The sequence below is a fragment of the Carex rostrata genome, chromosome 2 (genome assembly GCF_964058835.1).
Source record: "Carex rostrata chromosome 2, lpCarRost1.2, whole genome shotgun sequence".
Lineage (NCBI taxonomy): Eukaryota > Viridiplantae > Streptophyta > Magnoliopsida > Poales > Cyperaceae > Carex > Carex rostrata.
The window spans coordinates 7531063-7551906 of NC_135919.1; the positions used below are offsets into that span (position 1 = coordinate 7531063).

The 20844-nt window shown below is 32.3% G+C and overlaps 3 protein-coding genes across 4 annotated transcripts; 1 reads left to right on the forward strand and 2 right to left on the reverse strand.

Annotated features, from left to right (window-relative positions):
• Positions 1 to 1658: 1658 nt before the first annotated feature.
• LOC144572229 (serine hydroxymethyltransferase, mitochondrial) lies at positions 1659 to 6221 on the forward strand. 2 transcript variants are annotated; one of them, XM_078321701.1, is made up of 16 exons: positions 1659 to 1844; positions 1962 to 2006; positions 2118 to 2204; positions 2332 to 2453; positions 2555 to 2631; positions 2755 to 2879; positions 2997 to 3089; positions 3186 to 3278; positions 3442 to 3639; positions 4149 to 4253; positions 4557 to 4622; positions 4725 to 4802; positions 4891 to 5002; positions 5105 to 5215; positions 5608 to 5794; positions 6089 to 6221. In XM_078321701.1, the coding sequence occupies exons 1-15, from the start codon at positions 1758 to 1760 to the stop codon at positions 5754 to 5756; spliced, it is 1548 nt and encodes a 515-aa protein (XP_078177827.1). In that variant the 5' UTR covers positions 1659 to 1757; the 3' UTR covers positions 5757 to 5794; positions 6089 to 6221. The 2 variants fall into 2 exon arrangements, with proteins under 2 accessions (XP_078177827.1, XP_078177823.1); XM_078321697.1 differs by having other exon boundaries at positions 4557 to 4802.
• Positions 6222 to 6316: 95 nt separating this feature from the next.
• Positions 6317 to 7284, reverse strand: LOC144572287 (anaerobic nitrite reductase Glb1-1-like). Its single transcript, XM_078321799.1, has 4 exons — positions 7101 to 7284; positions 6889 to 7003; positions 6684 to 6800; positions 6317 to 6597 (listed from the first exon to the last, which is right to left on the reverse strand). Exons 1-4 carry the CDS (start codon positions 7211 to 7213, stop codon positions 6460 to 6462), a joined length of 483 nt encoding a protein of 160 aa, XP_078177925.1. The 5' UTR covers positions 7214 to 7284; the 3' UTR covers positions 6317 to 6459.
• A 1937-nt stretch (positions 7285 to 9221) lies between these two features.
• On the reverse strand, positions 9222 to 15235 carry LOC144572053 (uncharacterized). Its single transcript, XM_078321462.1, has 11 exons — positions 15061 to 15235; positions 14937 to 14979; positions 14809 to 14853; positions 14278 to 14397; positions 13044 to 13472; positions 11944 to 12398; positions 11418 to 11517; positions 10917 to 10967; positions 10748 to 10834; positions 10199 to 10327; positions 9222 to 9651 (listed from the first exon to the last, which is right to left on the reverse strand). Exons 1-11 carry the CDS (start codon positions 15093 to 15095, stop codon positions 9337 to 9339), a joined length of 1809 nt encoding a protein of 602 aa, XP_078177588.1. The 5' UTR covers positions 15096 to 15235; the 3' UTR covers positions 9222 to 9336.
• Between the last annotated feature and the right edge of the window lie 5609 nt (positions 15236 to 20844).

Here is a 20844-nt window from a genome sequence, read left to right on the forward strand (position 1 = left end):
ACCGTACCGATAATGAAGTGGCTATCTATCATTATAGTGCGATTTTGACGATCTTTCTCCGCACCTGAATAGCTATCATTATTCATTATTCATGACTCAGCGGTGTTACGGACGATCCAATGGTAAAGACTAAAGAGATACGCTGATTACATATTCAGATAGGCTACAGAGAGGATGGTACAGAGAACCAAGAAAGCATAGTCAGTGGCTGAGTGCATGTTTGGAAGTATTCGGCAGATAATGCTAAGAAATGAAGTAATCTAATACATCGGTTTGTGTGTGGCCAGGAGCAGGATAGGGCTTCAGTGGCCTGGCCTCTTCTTTCCTCTCTCGCCACAATATCAAATTACTACTCCTCCTCTCAACCAAATAAATTCCTAGTAAAATCTTACAAACCCCAAAATAATTTCTGTCATTCGTTAATCCCCGATTTTTTTTTTATCTTGTATATAAACCAAATAAAAAAAATTTTTAAGATATACTATAAAGACCAGCTTTCTTTTGATTCGTATAAATATTATTCAAAATCATTCATTATTATTTTGGTTTTGGCTTCATAAATGGGCGTAATTGTACTTTGTGAAAAATATTCATAGCTGTCTTTAACCATTTGAGCAGGACCATGTACAAAATACACGGTTCAATATTAGAAAAATAAAATATTAAATATACGACGAGGTGCTTCATTTAGTAAACTAATATTGTAGAAAGGTTCCTGCCAGAAAAATATATATTAAAGGTACTAAAATAGGTCAGGAAAATGAAAGTTGTTGGGGGGACCCAGAACACCAATCCTCTGTCGCAGATAAGGAGTACTTCAAACTTCAAAGTATATCACGAGTCGTTGACATACAGTTTGTGGATCTGGATCTTCATATTTTATATAAATTAAAAATTAAATTTTTTTGAAAAATAAATTGATTGTTTTTTCTTCAAATTATTTAGTATTTTTTATCAAAGGTTTAAATAGCGTTTATCGCATTATAGTAAAACAGTTAGAAAAATGGTGCTATGCTCATATAGCACGTTATAGCGTCATAGCTTTTATGATCCAAAAACGCTATAACGGCGCTATAGCGCGTTATTTAGAGCCCTAATTTTTATATGTCAAAATCCATCTGGACCACTTATTTGCTTGAAAATTGCTTAATGGCGTGATCTTAATATTTTTCAGATGTTAAAACTTATTTGGACCATAGATTTGTCTGAAAACTAATTAATATTTTTTTGACGTAAAAACCCAACCGTAGATATGCTCGAAAGCTGCTGAAACTGCGATTCCATTTATTTTTTCAAAAGGAAAAGAAAAAACGATCTATCATTTTTCCCGATTATTTGGATTTTAAATTTCTAAAAAATTAAAAATATTGTATCTGCTTTTGATTAACCCGCCACACGCATACTTGAAAATGGACATGAAAAATCTGATGTTTCGATTCACTAACTCCCTCTCTCATCCGAATTCGGATCCTCTGAGATATCTCATATTTTGCATGACTTTTTTGAAAAATCTAAACTGTTAAAATACATTATACACGAATCTCAAAGCTCAAATAATACTGGCCCCCGCGCTATTCCCGAATAGGCACCGGAGACGTCGGTCACGCAAAATATGAGGTATCTCAGAGGATATGCACTCCTCTCTTCCCTCTTTCCCCTCTTTTTGTTTAGACATCCCATTCCCCACCAACCATCGTTGCTACGCCATCTTTCCGAGACAAACAGAGAGCAAGTGAAAGAGAGAGAGAGCGAGAGAGATGGCAATGGCGACTGCGCTCCTCAGACGACTCTCTCAGTCTGGTGCAAGGAGGCAACCTTACTCTTTGACCTCCCTTTACTACCTGGTTCCTTCTCTTTCTCTTTCTCTATCAACTTCTCAATCAATTCTCCATTTTCTTCGCATTTATTGATTCCCTAGTGTTAATTTAAGATGTTGTTGTTGTTGTTGTTTTTTCTCGCAGACTTCTTTGCCTAATGAAGCTGTCTATCAGAAGTCTCCCGTTACTGTACTCATTTCTCTTTGAAAAATTTAAACATCTTTGTTTAAAATTTTCGTGTCAGTTTTTTGATCGATTTGTTTTTCTCTAGAATGATCTTTTTTGAACATATATATGCAGTGGCCAAAGCAATTGAACTCATCACTAGAAGAAGTCGATCCTGAGATTGCTGATATTATTGAACTAGAGAAATGTAGGCAATGGAAGGTATTTTATTGTCTTTTCTCTTTTGTGTTATTTTGCCAGATTTTATTTGTATTAGATTATGTATGCTAAATTATATTAACTTTTTATATGTCGATTTAATAGAATAATTTTTTATTATCTGATTCAGGGCCTAGAGTTGATACCTTCAGAGAATTTCACATCTTTGTCAGTGATGCAAGCTGTTGGATCTGTCATGACGAACAAGTACAGCGAGGGATACCCCGGTGCAAGATACTATGGTGGCAATGAGTAATAATTACAATTCTACACCTCGTCATCTATTTTTATTTTCTTGGTTGCTTGCATCTTCAGATATCATTACACTAATTTTGTTTTTAATATGATTTTAGATATATCGATATGGCTGAATCACTGTGTCAGAAGCGTGCATTGGAGGCCTTTCGTCTAGACCCTGCAAAGTGGGGAGGTAACGTATCTCAGTTTAATGTTGTAATTAAATCTTTTAATCTAATTGAAATATTGAATTCAATTTCAGGGGGCTAACTTTGTGGTAAATTCCTTGTTTTTTTTTTGTTTAAATTTATATCAGTGAATGTGCAACCTCTTTCTGGTTCACCGGCGAATTTTCATGTTTATACTGCGCTTTTGAAGCCTCATGAGAGAATTATGGCACTTGATCTGCCTCATGGTGGCCATCTATCTCATGGTTATCAGGTATACAAATTAATTATTGTGTTTTTATAAAGGAACAAAACCCAATATATTTTTTAATGTAATTATCAGGGTGATTAATAATTATTTATAAGAGAGAATTTGGTTACATTTTTTCAGACTGATACTAAGAAGATATCGGCAGTTTCAATATTTTTCGAAACAATGCCTTACAGACTAAACGAGAGCACTGGCTACATTGACTATGATCAGGTGTGCTTCTTTACTCATAAATTGGAGGAAAAAGAGATATTTTTACAGTTTTGTCATTGTGATCAACTATTGTCATTTTTTCTCTTCAATTAACAGATGGAGAAGAGTGCAACTCTGTTTCGACCAAAGCTGATAGTGGCTGGAGCCAGTGCGTATGCCCGTCTTTATGACTATGCACGCATTCGCAAGGCAAGTACCAAATTATCCCTTTTAATGAATCAGAACTATTTACTATAGGAAACTCATGTTTTTAAACTAATAAAACCATTAGAGGTTATAAGATCATTTTTAAACTCACGTTTTCAGAGAAACTCGTTTGAACTGTATTATGACTCTGGTTAAATTGGGACAGGTGTGTGACAAACAAAAGGCCATACTGCTTGCTGACATGGCACACATCAGTGGCCTGGTTGCAGCTGGTGTCATCCCGTCTCCATTCGATTACGCTGATGTCGTGACAACCACGACCCACAAGTCCCTGCGTGGTCCCCGAGGAGCCATGATCTTCTATAGGAAAGGTCTCAAGGAGGTCAATAAGAAAGGAGTCGAGGTTAGTAAACCCTGATTAAGGCGTAGAATAGGGTCTAAATTTTTTTGTTTGATAAATAAATAAATAATAGAAATAAAGCAATGTAAAAACCCATCTAACCTCTTTTTATTAATAAATTTAACCGAACCAACCGAAATGTCACTGTGTATGCATCGGAGAAGTAGAAAAATGACCCATTTGCCCTTGAAAACTGACCAATTAGAAGACTGAAATTTTTCTTAAACAGGCTACATATTTTTTATTTTTTTAATAAAGGGTATAATGGGTACTTTATAAATTTAAAATGAGCTTAATATAAAAGGCCATAAATGGGAGAATTTGTGAGTTTTTGAAATTTAGAAGGGTAAATATGATATTATGAATTTTTAGGGGGGAAAATACGTGATTTCAAAGTTTTTGAGGGGAATACATGATATTGCCGCAGTAAATAATTAGAAGTAAAGCAATGTAAAAACCCAACTAATTAACCTTGTTTTATTAATAAATTTATTTTCTTGATTGAACAAAAGGTTTTTTACGACTATGAAGACAAGATAAATGCTGCCGTCTTTCCTGGCCTTCAAGGTGGACCCCACAACCATACTATTACTGGGTTGGCTGTCGCTCTCAAACAGGTTTTGTTTCTACCTGTAGTGCCAAATTAATTCCTTTTCCTTGCTTGGAATTGTGTAAGAGTGTTTTGTTCATAGGCCTTGAGGTGATTACAATGATGCTTTAGATAAACATTTGTATTATAAACACCTTTGCATTTACATAATGCGCCTCCACTTAATTGGACAAAATAAGAAGAAATTAGAGGAGAGATTTTTATCCCTAACTTTTCAGAAATATTTTACTATTTACATGTAATTGCCTCATCTGCTCCAGATTTGTTTAAATTATAAACCTCTTTTTCTCCTTTGATCCCATTGTAATAGGCCGCAACACCAGAATTCAGGGCATATCAAGAACAGGTGCTCAGCAATTGTGCCAAATTTGCTGAGGTAAGAAGGATCCGTGTTTCTCGATTTTTAATTTTCGTTTTAACGTTCTTTTATTTGTACTGCTGGAGATTTTATAAATTCTGTTGTTACAAAAACGTGCAGCGGTTGACTACCAAAGGTTATGAACTTGTCTCTGGTGGCACGGATAACCACTTGGTTCTAGTCAATCTCAAGAATAAAGTAACCCCTCTAACCTCTCTCTTGGATAGATTTTATTTATGTTTGAACTTAAATTTTAAAAGTTTCTTACCGAGTACTGTAAAAACAGGGAATAGATGGATCGAGAGTAGAGAAGGTGATGGAGATGGTACATATTGCAGCTAATAAGAACACCGTACCGGGTGATGTCTCTGCTATGGTACCAGGAGGAATCAGAATGGGTAAACTAAAATTTTTATTTTATTTGATGTACTTTTTTTTTATTATAGTGGAACCTCCAAAACATAATATATACTTATTTCAATTTTATGAAAATTTGTTAGGTACCCCTGCTCTAACTTCACGGGGATTTTTGGAAGATGACTTTGCCAAAGTTGCTGACTTTTTTGATGCTGCTGTTGGTCTTGCTGTTTCAATCAAGGGTCAAACCCAAGGTTCCATTTTATTTTATTTCTTATTTGTGAACTTTTGCAAATCAACTGGTACTTATCCTTGATCTATTGATTATAATGTTTGCCTTTTAAATGGAAAAAGAAAAGCCCCCCTAATCTTATATTTATTGATAAATTATAAATAAGATACAATCAAAAGTGTCAAGAAGTATGAAATTTGCTCAATAAATATTGAGCACAAAAAAATGAAATAAAATTCATATACATCTCTCGTAATACTTGACCAACCAGCTCAAAAATGGAATATAAATTTTCTCTAAAACTTTGATTGCATCTCTCTCCATAACTTAAATTTTAATTGTTTCATCATTACAAACATTTTGGTGGTTGTATATTTGTTTTTTTATTTTTATTTTCTATTTTGCTTTGAACAGGAACAAAGCTAAAGGATTTCTTGGCCACAATCGAGTCGAGTGAGACGATCCAGTCTGAGATAAAAAAACTCCGTCATGAGGTCGAGGAGTACGCAAAGCAGTTCCCCACTATTGGATTTGAGAAAGAGACCATGAAGTACAAGATCTAAATTGCAAAAAAATAAATAATTGTTCGATGTTGAACCAGGTATATCATCAAACTTATGTAAACTACTACTCTTTAGATAATATGCCACAAAATTCCATAATTTTGTAATCATCTGGAGAAACAAAATTTTGTTCGTACCAAACTAAAAAAAATTGGCACTTTTTAAGGAAATGACTGCAAGACCCCTAAAATTTTTATATTGCAAGTGTTTATTTTTATGTACTTCACTTTGTAGAAAACAATGAAATAAAGGAATAACTAAGTTCTTATTTTCTTTAATTCATTTTTATCAATTTTATTTTGGCTGATACACTTGTTCTTGCTTTGTTCTAGAGAAGCAATTGTGGGTGTCAGATCAATGGTGCTATATCACCGGACTTGTAAGAGATTAAATATGCAATAATTACTGTACTTGTGCATATATTAATTAGACGCTTCACTATTAGTTAATCAAGGCTGGTCATGAATTTAATCACTTTTGCATTCTTAAATAACCTTTTTACTTGTAATTTACAATATTTGAAGGAAATATTTGAAGGAAATGCGAGAAGTAAAAAAATCTGTTGAACACCAGTACGCACTGGTGTTCTTATTTTGGGCCTTTAAAGGCTTCAACTTAAATATTACAAGCTGGTGTAAAATTTAAAAGAGAAAAATCTGTCACGAGGTCATGTATTATTCATGTAAAATTTTGCAAATTTATCTTATGAAGAAGGCTTCATCTCTTCTTTGATAGCAAGAACAAGCTGGTCATATGCTATTCCCCATGCATTTTTCATCTCTTCGCTCCACATTTCTGGTACTGCCTCCTTTATTGTATCCAAAAGCGCAAACCTCGTCACCTATATATATACAAATATTTCACTTAGCACGCATGTTTGATATGAAAAGTGTTCGAAGTGTATGAAAACGGTTTCGAATTGATTACCTCAAACTGTGCACCAATTACTCCGGCATTGAAATGAACTGAACCAAGCTTCTGAAGGGTTGTTTCCCTGATAGTGATCTTTCCAGTTTTACGTAGTTGAGCTGCCGCCTCACATGTCTGTTGTTTATTCAAGGTTCCATTAATGGGTATAAGATGCAAACATAACCTATGAGAGAGAGAAGTAGAGAGAGAGAGAGAGATATACCATAACAAAGACAGCCATGGAGTGAGTCTTGAGTTTGCTGTTCTTGTTAAGAGGTCCAGTGGCATTGCGCAGAAACGAAAACTGCTGGGTGGAAGATGGTGATATCTCAAATATTCTACCAACAAATTAAAGAAACTCAGGGTTAATTTACCTCCCAAAAAGCATTTTGAAATAACAAAGAAAAATTGACAGGGAGGAAATTAGTTGTATACTTGAGAAAGAATTTCAATCCCAAATCAGCAGCATCCTTCTTCATCACAGCCCATGACTTCAGAATCAACGCCTCTTGCTCTTCTGTGAAGTTTATACCCTGTGAGAGAGCCATTGCTGCCTATATATCTGTGTTAAAATTTTACTTGTATTTTGTTTTGTTTGGATGATATATAGACTGTGTGAAGTTTGTAGATATATATAGGTGCTGGGATGTAGTAGAGAGAAGCTTGAACACAGTTTAGTTAGCTTGAATGAATGGTACATGCCTTATCCTCCCAGGTGCTTTTTTGCCCTTTGGGAGAAATGAAGAGGCAGAAAGGGGTATGAAGAAAAGTCAAAGGGCAGAAGCCATGTCGTCTTGGTACAAGACAAACTGTGTGCCGTAAACAGTACACAGCAGCTACCCATTGTTTTCCCGGATTGTTTCATCAGCATAACATAAGAAAATAAATTGAAATAAAAAATATGTAATCAATCCTGATGTTAGAAGGATCCCTTTTTTTCTCTCGGGTCCAAAGATTGGAGCCGGAAAAAAAAAATCGGATCCAAACTGCACCACATTGTGGGATTGACCACATGGGATCTAAAAAATTCAATAAACTGGGAGCATCTACATCTTAACAACTCAAGTGAATTTTTAAATAAATGTTAATAATTTTTTAGAAATTATAATATGTAAAGTTTGTAACTCTCACATCCCTAAAATTAAGTTTCGAGTTTTTATTAAACCACGTCAACAATTAATTAAAAGGAGAAATAATTTGAGCTAATTATTTGACCATCATAGAGCTTATAAACAATTTCTTAATAAAAAACTTTCCTGCATAATTTCTAAATAAAAAACTCAACTACATCTTTGAAACTGAATTAAAAAATGCCATATCAGATTAAAAATTCTCATAATATTAATACCAGGGATGTAGATCCTCTTAGGTATTAAGCTCCAAAGTTTGGAGCCAAATTTTTTTCTCGTATTCAAGAGAACCGAATTTTAGTAGTCCGTTGTATTGCTGTGATTTTTATGATTGGCATGATCCACATTGGATTTGAAAAAAAAAAATTCCGGCTCCAAACTTTACCCGGAAATTCTTTTCAGATCGGGGAACTTACAATTTAGCGTGGTCTGTTGTGTTGCCATGGCCATCAGATTAGATACATTAGATCGCGAATTTCTGATCCGTCTATACTTAAAAAAGCCTATTCATTCATTTATTTTTCAATATTATTTAATAATAATAATAATAATAATTTTTATAAATAAAAAATAAGAGACTCCAACGATCTTTAATTCAACTGAAAAAAATGAGACACGTAGAAGATAGAACGCAATGGTAATTCTTTTATGATGTCATTTTTAGTTTCATTACTTCCATGCAAAAATATTCAGAAATGCAGTTTCCTCGAAAACAACTAATCCTTAAAGAGGGTGGAATATTGATTATGAAATTATTTGATAATTTTTAAAATATTTTAACTTTAGCATATCAAATAAAAATAATAATTTAGAAGTGTGTTGGCAGATGTAAGGCAATTATTTGATAATTGATGCCCTTCAATCTTTTGGGTTTCTGGGTACAATGAGCATCTCTGTGTCAGACCGGTACTGAATCCAACGACCGATTGCTTTTTTTTTTTTTTTTTTAGTTGAAGCCCTTAGGCATGATTTCATTAAATACCAGTAACAGTCTTACATATTACAATTCTCTGTCTGTTGAAATTTCTCCAGACATAATTTGGAATAGATCCATGATCCTTAGGGAAATTAAAAAACAGGAAAGTAAATCCGCTACCCTAATTTTTAACCTATTGCAAAGAAGCTGTTATTCAGCTTATGTTCTATCTCCAAGTGTGATATCTGGCATTGTATCGGTGTACCAGTACCAGGTACTGTACCAGTCCTTCTCACCCAGTTTGCAAGGTTATGAGGCGTTTTTATTTGGCAAACTATAAAATATGCATTAAATTTCATTATTTTTATTAACATAACATATGTACCATATAAATGCTTAAGAAACTTATTTCTTATTTGATTTTTTATTCTGGTGATCATCAAAAATTTTAAATTTATATTATCAATAAATTATAATCCTCAAAAAAAATTATGCAGAGTAGCGAATAAATTGTAAGCATCGAAATTTCTTCTCATTTTCCATGAACTATTCTGTACAGATTTAAACAAACAAAATCTGGGTTGGAAAAATAAAACAAAAACGAAAACAAAGGATTGGTGTTTAATTAGATGGCTTGAAAATTAGCTACTTCTTTTGAAATAAGATATCTAAAGGTTAAATTGTGAGGCATCCATTCTATGATTTTTCGCGACCTCCCTCGATCGCAATTTTGCAAAATCACCCTTAAACTTTGGGGAAGGAAACTTTCTACCATCTCCAACAAGCCTTGCAAATTTAGGTTGGCATCTTTTGCAAACCACCCAACCAATTTTGGTAAAATGATGCAATGCTCCTTTCGTATACAAATTCTCGATCTGATGTACTCTTCTTTCGCAATTTCCAGCTGGTGATACACCCTCTTTGAATTATATATGCGAACCTGTATGAATTTTCCACAAAAAAAAAAAAAAAGTTGCTTTTATGACTAACAAATTTATGAAAGAATGTTCGAATTTGAAGTGGCCAGTGATAGATTCAACAAAAATTGTGCAACCAATAAAGTTAATGAACAATTGCACAAATTAAAATGAGTGAGGCTACGCTATTATGCATAGCACACATTGGTCGGTACTATGGACACACATCTTCAATAAGTCCAAATAGCTGATCCGAATCGTTAAACATGATCTCCAAATGAAAATATACTTACAATTTTTTTTAATATTCTTTTAGATAGGTACAAAATCACTACTTTAAAATGGTCCATAATCTTTAGAACAAGCGATTTTCTACCTATATGAAAACATAGTACAAAAAAAAATGTAAAATTTGGCATACAGGTACACTTTCATGTGGAGATCATATGGATTGACAGTTTGAACTTTGTAAATTAAGATACGAATCCATAGTACAGACTGATGTGCACTATACATAGTACCGTTGCCTTAATTAAAATTCAGAGTTGTAAACTGTGAATCTGATCTTACCACAGGATCCGAGTGGCTTCCAAAACAGAGTGCAAAATGGAGAAGAGGCTCCTGGTGATCAACCGAAAAGCATTGCCACGCTTCTATCACCTTGCTTTTAGCCTTTCCATACAGTAATAACTTAAGCCACTGTACAAGGAAAAGAAAATTAAATTCAACTTTTAAGAGAAGAACATATTATAGAATGATTAAGTACATCAATAATATAAAAATTAAATTACAAGAGTTCTGGTACCACAATCCTATTTTACATTAATAGTTCTAAAATTATAAAAACACATTTACATGTTGATGTTATTCTTCTTTATGAGGCAATACTCTCCCATGTAAGATTTTATAATATTTTATAACATTTAAACGAACTAATCAAGTAACTGTGGCAGATTACTAGTGTATTCAAATTTTGACATTTTGGCCATGAATCAAAACTGATAAGACTTTACATGGATACATCGTTCGTGGAGATAAAAGAGAGCAACTATTCATCATTTTAATTTTAAAATTTTAAATTATGAAATGTTAATGCAAAAGTGAGATTGTGGCAAGTACCTGTCCAGGAGGGTTTTTGGAATACCCCAAAATCTGGCATTTAATTATCTCTGCATTTACTCTATGTCCATTTATCTCATATGCTATCTGGAAATAACGTTTATATGTTAGACACCAATAAAAATTTACAAATTTTGAGCACTCTTGTTTTGCATTTTATCTTACTAACCGATTCAAGCCTCTTTTTGTTACTGTGTGAAATGCCTTTCTCCACATGTGCCTGAAATTGATAGATTATTAAGAACAAAATTTAGTATATAATCGGACAATGCAAGGAAGACAGAATTTTTAATTTATAGAAATTATTATTAAATAATATAGGGAAAAAATTTCAAACTTTGGAGCCGTTTTTTTTTTTATTCCGGCTCCGAAGTGTTTTATTCTTTTTCAGCCACTCTTTCTGTTTCAAAACAAATCCAGCCACTCTAATAAAATAAAAAACACTTTGGATCCGAAAAAAGAAATCAGCTCCAAAGTTTGGAGCCAAATTTTTTTTCAGATCCATCTATGCCATTGAAAATCCCAGCTACTCTTTCTATTTCTCCATATCTATGCAGAATTTTTTTTTCAGAAGACAATTTTCTGCATTTGGTATCAGATCAGTCAGGTCTGGTACCAGTATACTTTGATATGTAAAATATAGTAAAATAGAGAGAAGAGAAACTCTTACATGCATAATCATGGCATTAAGCAAATTTATCCAGAAGGCAAGTTTTTCTTCCATCATCAGTCCTTTGGGATCAACCATTTCTAGCCTTTGGGTTAGTGATCTGACACCAACAAAATAAAAAAAAATAAAATGTTGCATCATCAAACAAGAAAAGGAGCAAAAACAAAGAGGAAAAAGTAGTCGTATACTTTTAAGCATAGTCAAAATAGTATCCACATTTCTAAGTAGGAAAATAATGCCCATTTATTGGGCCTCATCCGGGTAAACTGCTCTTTTTGCTTTTGCTTATCCAGAATTTAAAAATCCTAGACAAAAAATAATTCTGGCTTGTGATAAGGGACCTTGAAAATAAGTATAAATTTGTAACAATTGCAGATATTATATTTACAGACGGTTAACAAAAGCATTAAATTTTAACTGCATATATAAAATAGATTTTATATGGATGTCATTTAAGGATAATATTTGAATCTTATTTGCAAAAGAAGAGAAAGAAAACAAAACAATGTTATAGTAGTTTACTCACTTGTATTGTTGCAACAAATCTTCCACCTCTTGAGGCCTTTGATTCACCTCACCCAAAGATGAAATTTCATAAAACAAATTGTGGGGCCCACTAAAATCCTTTGTCGTCTCATTTACCACACCGATACTATCTATGCAAGAGAACTCGGTAGTAAAGCATGTTCCTCTTTTTGATTGGGGACTCCAAGTATCCCCCACCAATTGTGAAGAAAAAGCACTCACAGAAGAGAAAGACGAACATGGGGAAGATGAAGAGAAACCGTGGTTTGTACCAGAATTATATTTATTGTCATTGCAGTTACTGTGATCTTTCAATTTGAGATATATGGTACCCATGCAACGTACCAGTTCTTCTGATATTTTGTTGGGGGTTAGGGTAACATGGTCTGATACTCTCGTGCCAAGATGCTCTGCCAGACTTACGATCCCTGACGAATCTCTAGTATCTGGCTTGTCCTGTCGGTAAAATAACTAGGCATTATTAAGCATCATTATAGAGATGTAAAGAAAACACGCTATGACCAGATACGACACGGCACGTGTGCCTGTGTGCCGTGACTTGTGTACCCCATGCCATGACCACTCGCGTGACATGACACTCCTTCGTAAAATTGGCACGGCACGGTATGACACTCGAAATTGTCTAGTCACGTCATATAGTCACGTGTGATCAGAACCATTAGATCTTGATCAGATGGTGAATATTGAATAAACTAACTTAAATTACGAAAAAAAATAGTTAAATGTGACCAATTACATATGGACACAGCACGTGATGTCACGGCATGCCTTGGTCACAGCGTGACTAACGTGCCGTGACCATCCCACCGAATTTGGTAACAGCATGGCACGTATTTACAACCCTATCCTGGCAATCAATTGAAATTCCCATTTACTACATTAAGTTTATGGTTTGTGAAGACACTGCACAGAACAATGAATGAAGAAACAACAGAACTTTGACACGGAATGATATGTGCAATTAATTCTGGGTACAGCTGTACAGGTGGCAGAAATAGCATTGAATAGTAGAAATTAAATTTGGTAATAAAAAATAAGATATTTCAAAATGAAATGCTATCAGGTTGTAAAAGCATATACCTCTTGGAAAGTTAAAGGGGAGGTATAACACGGCTTGAGAACCCGGAGACTCTTCTCTGCAGGAGAAACCCTAGCTGAACCACTTGAACGATGCAACAGAGATGAATGGCTACGACCAAGGCCCTGTTGCTTTTCCTGTGGCCTCTTTGACACAGCGATCGTGGACCCGTTCAGTGATCCTGTATCCGACTTGCGTGGTAAGGTCATTCTGTTTGACTGGACATATCTAGATTGCCGTGTAATCGAGGCAGCATCAGATGTCGATTGTGAGTTGGTTGACAGTGGGATAAGGTTCGCATGAGAAATTTGGAGGGGTAAACTGGGAATTTGTTGCATAAATGCTCTCCGATACAGAGAGAGGAGGTGTTGTTCCAAGTACATCACCTCTAGCTCGAGTATTGCAACGTCCTTTATCAATTTCTTTGTTGGCTGACACAAATTAAAACTTGCTTTGGTGAGTGCCCAATAATTGGTGTATTTAAAACTTAAAAGGATCACCTATTTTTTTTTCAGAATTTTAGTTGTTAGTGGCAAAGATGAGTGCATTAATAAAGCAATACGGGCAACTTGAAAAGACAAAGTGCTCTTAAAATATGAACCGGTTCGCCATTCGGTCCATGAATAATATTCCTACTTCTGTATCAAAATTCAATTTAATTGATAGAGGCTATGGAACTATGTATAGTGCATAGTGCCCCTAAGTATGGATCAATATTTTCATTTTCAAAGTTCAAACAGTTGATCTTAACCATTCAACATGATAACCATATGCAAATCTACTTGTAGATAAAATTTTACATCTTTTAGAATATTTTTGACTATATATTTTTATAGGTAGAAAATCACTTGATCAAAGGATTCCCATTCAAAAGTAGTGATTTTCTACCTATCTAGAAAAATAGTAAAAAAAATATAATATTTAGTATTTTTAGCACATTTTCATATGAAGATCGTGTTGAACGGTTTAGATCGACTGTTTGATTGAAAATGAAAATATTGATCCATAATACGGACCAAGCCGTGCTATGCATAGCACCATAGCCTCACTCTCATTGATAAATGGATGACAATCCTAGGCTAGTTCTGATATGGAATGAGCCATTTTTGTGAAACTTTTTTCAACAAAAAACCAGAACATTTATGGATACAGTAGTAACTGTCTGAAATTACCTGGTAAATGAGTAAATTATATTTTTTAATAAGATGAATAAGAAAAAGAGAAATTAGATCTTACAGAAGGAATTGAATTATCGTTCGATGAAGAACTCAGGACATGGGGCTTGTGGCCTAATGCCATTTCAAGAGCATGCTTGATAACAAATTGGTCACGGAGCAGTTTCTCTAATTCGTTGACCTGAAACATTTACAGAAGAGCGAAAAAAATTTTGTGATTGACTGATTGCTTCGACAAAATTTCCTGTGTGTTTTATATATATATATATATATATACACACAAAATTAACACTTCGGCTTGTAAGCAACATGGACTATTTAGATAAAATGCCTGTACTGATCATTAAATTAAAAAATAGATAAGAAATAAGAAATCATTATATTAAAAATACACAAGAGCAGATATAAATTTTGTGATGATACACATGCATTTAATAATAAAAGCTAAATAATATTTATTTTTTCTTACAGTTTGTGAAAAACTATAAAAGTACTGATAAATACCACATAAATTCATTTCCATTTACTTAATTAATTATATATGAATAAGCAATCAATTCTGAAAAATATTGCACTTAAAACATTTATTCACCTCTTTCATGTCCCTTGTAGAACTTCTTCTCTCCATTTCTCTCACCTAGAAAACAAAACCACTCTAAAATTAAAATTAAAAATATATTTTGAAAAATTAAAATTTGGAATGAGATAAAATTACTGTACCTCCAAAAGAGAAGCAGAGCTTTTGATTCTCCGATCAGAATCACTGTAATTAGATTTACACATGATCAATAAAACCTTAAATACCAGATTAAGGATTCTGATTTCTGAAAGGAAAAGAACTTGCCTCAGAGAGCGCTTGTGCTTCATAGCTTCTCCCATTGCTGCACAGCACAAGCGTTCAAAACAAGGCTAGATAACAGTAGCGCAAAACAAGAACAAACCCACTAAAAAAGTGTACAACGACTTCATAAAAAGAGATCAATGAAAACAGGATTTGGTTAAAGAAGCTTTTATCGAAAGAGTAGGTGACCAGATCAACGGATTATTACAATATAATTTTTTCGCTCAAAAAGGTGGCTTTCTGAATTCTGATAGAGCTTTCTAAGTTTTTGCTTCCCGGGAAAATTCCAAAGCCACCCTTCCTTCCACAGCTATTAAAAGGGCCTTTACCTTTTTACACATGAGCCCTTTCCAGAGTTTACAATTACGAATATTTTTCACTTAGGTCCCTGTAAGATGTAAATTTGAGAATGAGGCCATGGTATTATGCATAGCAGTGTTGTAAAAAACAGCAGTTTAGGCCGATTATTCGGCCGATTAGTCGTTGGCGGGATCAAATCGTTATAAATTTTTCTTACTAATCAGCTGATTATTTTCGAATATGGTCGATTATTTCCGATTATTCGCGATTAATCGCTTGGCGGTACCTTGTTTGTCTGACGAGCGCATACCGTTATTTACAACACTGATGCATAGTATGGATTGGTCCTTACTATGGATTGATAATTTTTTTTTCAGAGTTTAACACTCAATCTAAATCGTTCAACTCTATATCCGTATGAAAATGTACTTGTAGTTCAGGTTTTATATTTTTTAGATAGGTAGAAAATCATTACTTTTAAATGGTTTAAAATTTTTAAATCAAGTAATTTTCATTCTATCTAAAAAAATAGTAAAAACAAATAATATGTAAATTTGAACTACAATTATATTTTCATGTACAAATCAAATTAAACAATTTAGATCAACAGTTTGGACTCTAAAAATTAAAATATTAAATTCATAATACATACCAACATACACTATGTATCATAGTTTCACTCTAAATTTAATATCTACAACTTCATATCTCGACTTTCTGAAACATGACCAAGAATAAACAATAATTAGAAATGTAGTGTTGCACTGAATTTTAAAATTATATGGTTTTCTATATCCTACAAAGGATGAGAATAAATTCAATTTCTTCAAAAGAGATCCAAACTATTGGCCCTTTCCTTTTTCTTTCTCCATAAATAATTAGTATTTACTTGATTATTTATTATAGTATTGATTGTTTCTATTAGTGTATAAATTTGATGCTACATGTTACTCTGGTGAGTAGATATAGTTCACACAAAAAAAAATAATAAAGTTTAACTTTTCTATATTAGTCATAAATTATTTAATAAGATCCATACAAGGATTTGAGCATTTTTTGGGGGTCAAAATGAATATTTGACCTTTGGATGTCCTCGCACTGTGATATGATATGATATGATGTGTGTTGTCTCCAGTGCATTGATAAATGGAGAATCATTGTTTTGAAAAAGAGGAGGGTTCAAATGTCTCTATTTTGTGTCTCTATTTTTTAAAACTTTAATAACTCAAAATTCAAAACTTAAAAGTCAAAATAAAACCGTTAGATGTGATCTATATTATTTTCTTTATGTGCTCATAAAAAATTATCATATTTCAATTTTGTATTTATATGAATCAATAAGTTCAAATATCAACGTCTATAAACCATCCACATTAGTGTGTTTTTTATAAGCTCTTGATGACAATCAAAATAAAATTGAAATGTTATAATTTTTTACATGTGCATAAATAAAATGATGTAAATCACATCTAATGGTTTTATTTTGACTTTTAAGTTTTAAATTTTGAGTTATTGAAGTTTTAAAAAATAAAGGCATGGTGGAGACACAAAAAATGGAGGCATTTGAACCCTCCTTTTTGAAAAATATTACAGTACTTGATGTACTGTTGAACAAAAAATGTTGGAGAAATTACTAGTACAGACTAATGCAATTTGACAAACATTCAACAACGATTTTCACTTATTAATGACAATTTCAGGGAATTTTTTTATTTATAAGAATTATTAAATTCAGACTCATCGTTTCTAATAAACATAGAAAGATCTGATTCATTGAGTCAGATCCAAAATATATGAATCTAATTCAATGATCTAGATTCAAATATATATTTTTCTGGAATTATTTGTGGACCATAGCTTGATTCTCCTCTAATCGGATAATCCAAATCCAAACTAAAAAAAAAAAACTGGATCTGAATCATTGAGTATGATCCATAATATTTGAATTGAACTCAACGAGTTAAATCTTTTTATATTTGTTGAAAACGATGCACTCTTTCTATTTCCGTACGTCTGATTTTAATATTTTTTATGGATAAAAAAAAAATCCCAATTTGAGACATCTTAAGAAATAAATTTAAGATGTAAAATAATATTAAATTTTATTTACTTATTAAAGGTGCCAATTTCCCTAGGCCTTGTAGTATATATGTGATTTTACACAATGTGGAGAATCCCATAGAATTTTAATGCATCATATCAATCTGGAAATATTTAGAAAACAGTTTTTAATAATTGTTATAGATATTTTTGCTCCAATTTATTCGCTTTTTTTCTAATGCGTCCTTTTATTTCTTTAACCATAGAAAAAAAAGGCTCCGTACGATTGTTTACATAAATCACTTTTATTAAAAATTTATGTGAAATTCAAATTAAATAATGTACATGATCCTGACACATGTTCGAGTATTATTCATAGACGAGTTCCCCACGAAAAAACCATATACCAAAAAAAAACATTATCCTGATGAAAATTTAGTTAAGTAACAGAGGCCACGCCACATAATTTATGCGGAATCCGTAATTTTTTAATTGGAATGTACGAAGAGCCGAAAATTTTATTAATATTAAAAAAAAAAATTCAAAGTTTACAAATCTATAGCTATTGTGAAGCTACGTTCAGATCTGTCTAATCCGGATAATTATTTTCCGAATCTAGCGTCTTTTTTCGGAAAATAATTCTCCGGATCTAAAAGTTCTTTCGGATAATTATTCTCTGGATTTGAGGTTTCGGAGAATTATTCTCCTGATTTGAGCTTTTATTTTTAATTAAATAAAAATGTTATGATTTATTTATCTTTTGAATTGAAATATTATAAATATTTTTATATTTATTTGAAAATAAATGAAATACTATATATAATTGAATTTATTAGAAAGACTCCGACAAATAACCCAGATCATTATTTTTCAGGCTGAATTTTTGTTGTTGTAAAATTTTTTTTAATATTTCTTTGTGTGTTATTATAAAAAAAAAAATTTTTGAAACTGAGTTATCCTGATTCAAAAATCACTTCTAAGTAAATAAAGAAAATAATATGATCCTTCTATTTAAAAAAAACAATATAATATGACAAAATGTTAGAGCTGAGTGATTTATGATCAATTTCTTTCCAAAATAGATATAATATCTTAGAATTTGAATGTGCTGGAAGGACCCCGATATTTTTTTTATTTAGTCAGAAATGACTTTTGAACCAATATCAATAATTTAGATTCAAAACATTTTTATTTTTTCTTAATAACACAGAAAAATTTATTTTGAATTTTTTTATAGTAGCAAAAAATCTGACCTAAAGAAATATTGATTCGGATTATTTGTCAGTCTTTCTAATAAATTCAATCATATAATATTCCATCTATTTTTAATATAAAAAATAAATAAATCATAATATTTTTATTTAATTAAAAAGAAAAAAAATCCTAAATCCAGAGAATAATTTTTTTGGAAAAAGAACCTTTGGATCCAAAGAATTATTTTTCGGAAATAGACGCTGGATCCAGAAAATAATTTTCCAGATTGGACAGATCTGAAAATAACTTCAAAATGGCTGTAGATTTGTAAATTTCGATTTTTTTTTTATATAAATAAAAATTTGGACTTAGAAAGACCCACGTAGTTGCGCATGTGGTTGTTTGAATATTTGATTTTGTTAATACATCGCTAACCTTAATTAGTTAATTAATCCGTTGCTGCTTGCGCAGTGCAAGAGGGGATCGGATCCTCTTCCATTGTACGGCCGAAAGAAACAAGTGTTTTGGTGCTGTTTAGTAAGGCTTTCTTGAGCTTTTTTTTTTTTTTTAGATTTTTTAGTCGCTTAATTATGTCTAATATCGGTTTTTTTAGCATAAATTAAGATCATCTTTTTTAACTTCGTTTTGTCCGGATCTGAATTCTCTACTCGAGTCTTAAGGCGCATTTATTCCTTCCTTTAGCTTTTTTAGTTATTATCTACGGATTAAGACAACCGAATATCAGTTACTTAAGCCTCTTTAAGACTTAATCCTAATGCGAATTAAGAAATTTGTTGAATTTAAAATCAATCAGCCTCTTTTGAATTTAAAACCAGTCATGTATAATTGGAAGTTGTTAGTTAAAATTAAATATTGAAATATTAATCACCCCATAGTAACATCTAAAGTTGATAACAGTTATTTTCTCATATATTTCTTTGACATCATGATGTCAGTGACTTAGTATCATAGTGACAATGTACGCGAGAAATTTGTTTTTATTTGTGTATTAAATGTTTTTTTGACGTTTTCAAACCGAACTCCGAATGAAACGCTAAAAAACGTATAATACGTTTTATTTGCAAATAAAATGTTATTCACGAATTATTGGCGAGAAAAACGCGAATTTTTTTTAGAATTTCTTTTTTATTTATTTGGGTTTTTTTCGCTTCTTTATTGTACCGAATCATTTCCGAACTATACCTGAATAAAAAAAAATTATCCTGTTGAACTGAACCCGAACTATTCATTTGTCACTATGCTCAGTATTAATGAAAACCTTCCCATTTCTTAAAACAAAACAAAAGAAAAAAAAACAAGGGTTGGAGACGATCCGAAGGCAGAGAGGAGATGCTAAGCAAAGAAAAGATGTCAGTATGTCAGATTAGTTGGTGGAGTCAGCGCTTAGCACCTAAACAGTTATAAAATACTGTATCTCTAATAAAAAACTGAATAACTGGGATTTTAATTTTGTCCTTACAAGTTACAACTGCAAGGGGGTCAGAATCAGATACCAATACCATGCTTGGTGAGTTGGTTCACTGCTCTCCATTTTCTGAAATTAATTTTGTTTTGAGACAAATTGAACCGGAAATTTTTTATTTATAGAAATTATAAAATTCGGACATATTGAAATAGAAAGAGTATTTCGCTTGTATCCAATATAGTAAGATCGGACTCAATGAGTCCGATCCATAGATTTTTTATTTTTTTTATTTTTAATTGTAGTAAGGAGAAAAAGAAAAATTTATGAATCGGACTCGATAATTCCGATTCATAAAGGAGTTGATTTTCTGCGGCACAAAACCATCTGAATCATTGATTGAGATCCATAAATTTTCTAATTGATTTTTTACGACATAAATCCCTTTGTATCAGTAGAAAATCAATAGTTACAGAGGATTTTGTGCCACAGAAAATCAACCCTTTATGAATCGGAATTATTAACTGAGATCCATAAATTTTTGTTTTTTTCCTATGCTACAGTTCAAAAAAAATAAAAAAATAAATCTATAAATAGGATTCAATGAGTCCGGTTCTACTATATTTGATACATACGAGATACTCTTTCTATTTCTTTAGGTCTGAATTTTATAAATTCTATGAATAAAAAATTTCCAATAGAACATGTCGTTTTCACATTACACAGAAGACATGTGCAGAAGCAGAACAGCACCTCCTGTTAAATAGCTGCTTTTATGAGGCGAGAAAAAGAAGCATCAAATTATGAATGGCCTTGGTTTTCAGTACTTC